The sequence below is a fragment of the Centruroides vittatus genome, unplaced genomic scaffold (genome assembly GCF_030686945.1).
Source record: "Centruroides vittatus isolate TY-2023 unplaced genomic scaffold, ASM3068694v2 contig_990, whole genome shotgun sequence".
In the NCBI taxonomy this organism is placed as follows: Eukaryota; Metazoa; Arthropoda; class Arachnida; order Scorpiones; family Buthidae; genus Centruroides; species Centruroides vittatus.
Window position 1 is genome coordinate 373,674 of NW_027122659.1, and position 6,000 is coordinate 379,673.

Below are 6,000 nucleotides of genomic sequence, written 5' to 3' on the forward strand. Positions count from 1 at the left end.
ATAACTTCGCTCAGACCGACTACCCATTTTCCATGTAAATCAATAGCTGGACTCATTTTCACAGTGAAATTAGACTGCTTATTTTCAGGAAATAAATCCATGCTAGCATTGCTTATCAGAGTTACAAAAAAGTCAGACTGCATCATTTTGTTATCTTCTGTAATTCTTCTGTATAAAATTTTCCTTCTAAAATTTCATTATTTAAATCTTTCAATATGTACGTCGGAGGATGAGATGAAAAACGATCGTGAATAACAAATATTTCTTTTGTCCAACCTGGTAGATATCCTCGACTAAATGTTTTACGTATTTTCGAGATTCGAACAAGATCACCAATATTAAATTTAAATGTATTCCCTCCTTTTATACCATACAACTTTTCGAAAATCATGCTATGATGTAGAGGGGTAACTTCTGACGGAGACATACCGATACTTCTATGAAAACTATTATTGTAACTTTTTACAATATCAGATAATTTATCGATATATTTAAAAGACTTACGATATGTAAATAATCTATATATTTTATTCCGCAGAGTTTTATTTAATCTTTCGACAACGGCTGCTTTTGTATCAGAATGAGTAGAATAATGATTAATTTTAAATTTTTTAAAAAGATTTTTTACTAATCTATTATAAAATTCTTTTCCTTTATCAGTTTGTAAATTTTTTGGAATGTTTTTTCTAAAAATGATTTCAAAAGCTTTAAAAACTGACTGAGGTTTTTTATCTTTTATTGGTTCCACATAGCAATACTTAGTAAATACATCGATTACAGTTAGTAAGTATTTTACTCCATTATTAAATCTAGAAAATTGTTTTAATACAATTAAATCGGCTTGCCATAAGTCATTAGGATAAAAACTTTTAGTTTTTCTTCGCGAATATTTAATTCTTACAGGTTTATGAAGTGTATAAGTCAGTTGAGAAGATAGCCATTTTTTAACAACAGATTGTGGTAAATTAGATTCTTTAACTAATTTACTTACACCACCAAAAGATGCTGGAGATTTAGGATTATAGTATATCGATTTTAAAAGTTTTTCCATTCGGAATTATTCTTCCTCTTCCTCTTAGATTTTTTCCACTGGTGAAATAATCTTGGAGAGAAAATTTCTTCGGGAGTCTCGACTGATGCTGGTTGATACTGTGTTTTTTCAGGTAATGTTGTCAAACTTTTGTTTCCAATCCACTCTTTAGGAATGTTTATTTTCTTTAAACCGTCCCAAAATTCGTTAAAACCAACAGGAACTAATGCGGTTTTTCTATTTCTCATTACATACGAAATTAAGTCTACTATATGACTTCCAAAAATAGGTTTCCCATCGGTTGTTAATTCACCTTTAGAATTCCATCCGTAATGACTTTGATTCAACTTATCAATTAAATGTGGTATATATTTTTGATATAATTGTGGTACAGATAAAATTATTTGTTTAATAAATGCATCATCGACAGCTTTTTCTTCAGGTTGAGATTCTGTTTCTTCGATTTTGTCGGATACAACAGATACTCTAACAGGTTCTTTTGGCGCACGAACTGTTCTCTGATATCTCGAAATCAATTGACTTAATAATTTGACTTTACTATCATCAGATAAATCACCAGTCTCAAGTAATTCTTCGATATTATTACCAATTCTTATTTCAGGTTTTCGATATGCTGACAACAATTCGGGAGGGACAAGAGCCATTTGTTTCGCCATTAGATTCTTTTTCCTATTACTTTACCAATTAGTCCACCTGCCATAGACAATAACGGAGCCAGTAGAAGAGGAAGGAATCCACCAGATTGATTAACTAAAATTTTTTTCTTAGTATTTAAAGGAACATTTTTTTCACTTAATTTCCTGATAATTTTTTTATATTTTTGTAATTTACGAACATCGGCAGGTATATTTCCTCTCCGCAAATTATCGCATATTTCACACAAAACTTTAATTTGATCCGGAGTAGCTTCTTTCAATATCGCTTTTCGTTGAGAAGGAGTAGTCTTAGACAAAAGTGCTAACATATGATAATTTTTCTTTACGTTCTTCATTTTATTGGTAAGTATATCCAAAAAATACCTTGTTCGTCAGGAAAACACGAATCTCTCACAGAAAATTTCTTATTCGTTTTAGGATGAAAATCTAATAACAAATAACCGAATTCCTTTTCTGTCGCTTTTTTATATGCATCCATAAAAAAATCACATTTACCAGCAAAAGCTTGCCGTCCCAAACAACTTACTTGACTTTCATCGCGATTATTTTTAAATAATATCAAATAATGTGTGTTTAAAGTTATATCTCTCATAATTCTATTTTTTGGAAACAAATTTTGCATTATCACGATCACGCTTACATTATAATGATGAGACTCTGTTGTAAACAAAAATGCAGTTTTTGAACTGAGTTCATGCATCAAATCATCAATTATTATTAAATCCCATCCTTGCACGGATTCAGGTAAACCATACATGAATGTAACATCTTTTTCCTCGTGAAAAAACGGTAAATATACGGAATAACACCATAGAACCTTTTTTAATGTCTTTTCATAAATTTTGTTACGAATAATTTTTCTCACTAATGTTGTCTTTCCGCATTGCGAAGGTCCAACGATTATACAGTTACTAGGATGTTTGAAATACATATTAATCAAACTTATAAGCTTTAGTAAATTTATAATGCTTTGATCCACAAATTATCTCCCTAAATATTAATATATTCTTTTTGTTCCTTTCTATATAAATTTCTTTCATAACTTCTGAACATTCCTGGAACGAATAATATAATTTATTACTAACTTCATAAATTCTTCCATTCTCGTCAACAATTATAAAACCAAATTTTCCATCTCCTTTCCATATTTCGTCGTTAACTTTAAAATAACGTAAAACAATAGGGAGATTATCAGGAATATCGAAAGAAAAATTATTTACCGCAGCAATACACGTATCTATAGACTTGTACAAACGAGGAGAAACAGAATAATTTCTATCACCGTCGTAAGTAATAATAAAACCATATCTCTCCATGATAGCAATTTTTAATCTTGGTATTAAAAATAAATTCTAACTTTCCTTAAAACTCAATTTACATCAAAAAACGACCAATCATATATCTTCTATAAAATAATTAATTTATAGAAAAATTTAATAATTAATACAGAAACTTTGCCTTATTGTAATTAGAAAATCAATTTAATTCAAATTTGTGATCAGTATGTGTCATATTTATAATTAAAAAATTAATTTTATTCAAATTTATAAAAACATTTAATAGATTCTATCTACATTTTAATTGTTCACATTCTTAGATTAAATAACTCTAATCTAAATTTAAAATTCAATTTACAGAATTTCTTTAAGTTAAATAAATTCTCCCAAAAAATTGACTACATTTTTAAACATGAAATTAAAATTTGTTATTGTAAAACAAAAATTTCTAGTTCATGAACGTAAATTGTCCAGAATTACTGGATCTTCAAATTTATTTTTAGATTATTTTGTATTACAAAAGATCATTTTTAATTTAAAAATTAATCAAGCACATTATATTCTGTTGGTTTGAATACATGTTTGTAAAAGAAGTTTTATGTAAAAATTAAAAATATGATTTTATTAAAATTTTAAATTGATAATTAAGATTAATAATGAATATTCATCAAAAAATTTTTAAAATCTGAATACAGGTGATTTAGAACATATGCGAGCTGTTAAATTAGACAAACATTTAAAATTTGCTCAAGATAATGGTATGTCTTCTCATGCTGTATCTGCTAAATCAGGAGATTCAGTAAGTATAGACTGAAATTACTGTGAGATTCCATTAACTTGGCATTGTTGGGACTGACATGGTGCCAGATTATTAAATATGCTGCCTTATCAAATGGTGAAAGTTCCCCTGGACACAATTTTACATATTTTTACATATAAAACTGTACAAATTGTCTTTTATGATTGTTTAAAATGCCATTTCAATTTTTCCAGGCTATTCTTACTCTTGGTTGGTTTGAAACAAGAACACACTATTCTTACTTTGTGCTTTGTACACTTTTATTGTGTGTAAATATAGAAACACACTAATTAGTAAGGTACATGAACAGTAACATACTGTAGTTGTTTCCATAATAATTATTGCTTCCAAGTATGCTAAATATTTCTGCTTCTCTTATCAAACCCATGCACTAATGTCTTAGGAAAAGTCTTTAAAAAATCATGCACAAGCTAACCATAATCAGTGTGTTTCATTAATGCTTCACTTTAGGCAGCAAAGGCTTCTAACTTCTCTTTGTCCTTCTTTACGTCATAAAGAATGGAAGATCCAATGTTAAATTGGGCTATAATAATGTTTTGATTCATTCTCTTTGCTATTGTTTTCCAAACTTCTAATTTCTGTTTAACATTTAGCATAATCTGCTTTCTTTATTTTTTGGCGTTGTCAACACCCTTGACAATGCCGTGACCCACGATCCAGTGAACTAATGCCTTCCTTCATAGAATCTCAGAAAGAACTGAAAAGCCAATTGAAATCCAGGAGAAGAGATGATGATGTCTTCTTGGAATTGCAAGAGTTGACAAACCAAGAGCATGCCACAGAACAATAACAGGATTATAATGGTCATACCAGATATGTAGCAAAGCTGCACATGAAAGACTAATCATTCTGGACCCATGCTGAGTTATCTTCCTTTTAATACTTCAAACAAGACCAAAAGACACTCTGTAGATCTATACCACCCAAAACAAATTTTCAAGAAAATGTTAAAGACTAATGCTACTGGTAACTCAAAAAAGCTTCTTAATTTGTGGTATACATCTGCTCAGCAGGGGTCTGGCATTTGTCATCTCTGAAAGCAGAACCCACACCCCTTTCTAAGAACTGCACGTTTTGAGTGCTTTTACACAAAAATCTTTACTCTGCACCTACCCAGTGCACTGATAACCGCTAACGAGCTTGGCATTGCTTGTTTATCAATTTGCTAGCATATTGGATGAGAGGTTAATGGAATTTCACTGTAATTATTTTTCTACTTTTCTATAATAATTTTTATTAATAAATTAGTTTAAAATGTATATCTTCTAATATTAACAGTATTTTTTAATTTTAATTAGGTTGCATTATGTTTTCAAAAAATAGCAGCAGAGTTACTGGGTATTAGATTGTCCCGTTCCGAACAAGAAACCGTTCAACCCATAGTCAAAGCAGAAATTGTCCAACCTCTTAGTGCTTCAGAAGCTCAGCGTCGTGCTATTAATCAGCCAATCAAAACTACTATATGCAGATTGCAATAAGTAAAATGTGATAATTTTTTATAAATAAAATGAACAAAGACGACTATATTTCAATAAAGAAAGAATATATTATTTTAGGTTTGATTAATTTAAGCTTTACAAAGATTTATTAATGCATACAATCTTTTCATTACTGTTTATGTATTGAATGTATTAAATATTATTTTAAGATTTTATAACATTCATTCTGTTTTAATATTAACTTAATTTTGCTTAAAATATTTAAATATTATATTTAATAAGATACTATTATTTATTTATTAATTGCTAAATCAGAGTAATTATTTTTAAGTTATTCTATAAACTTATCTATTTCAGGTCTTTATACAATTTATTTATTTATTTATTTTTGTATATACAGTTTAGTTTTTATGTTACATGGCACATTTTGCTGTTATGCAAATCTCTCTAGACAAAATTGCATCTGCAAATCCATCCATTTGGTCTGCCAACTAATCAGTTGTTGACCTTTTGGTCATTCATCACTTTTTGTATTTGTCTTTTAAATTTCAGTTTGCACCATATTTAGAAATCAAATTAATGGAATGGAATCAAATCAAAACACAAAACTATATTTGTATTAAATTAATAAACAATATATTTTTCATCAAAAACCCAGTTGATTGATTTTAATAAAGAAACAATCAATGAAAAATTTCAATTATTTGCTTTAGTAAACAAAAAAAACTATATATTTTTATTATAAAAAATAATGCAT

General features: G+C 28.5%; 1 protein-coding gene across 1 annotated transcript in view; it reads left to right on the forward strand.

The window, feature by feature from the left end:
• The window catches only part of LOC136986073 (ras-related protein Rab-28-like), a 32,052-nt gene extending 26,698 nt beyond the window's left edge, over positions 1-5,354 (forward strand). The window contains exons 6-7 of the mRNA XM_067283530.1: positions 3,680-3,783; positions 5,103-5,354. Of these exons, the coding sequence (XP_067139631.1) occupies positions 3,680-3,783; positions 5,103-5,282 (284 nt within the window). The 3' untranslated portion in view covers positions 5,283-5,354. The remainder of the gene's footprint in view (positions 1-3,679; positions 3,784-5,102) is intronic.
• The last annotated feature ends 646 nt before the right edge of the window (positions 5,355-6,000 follow it).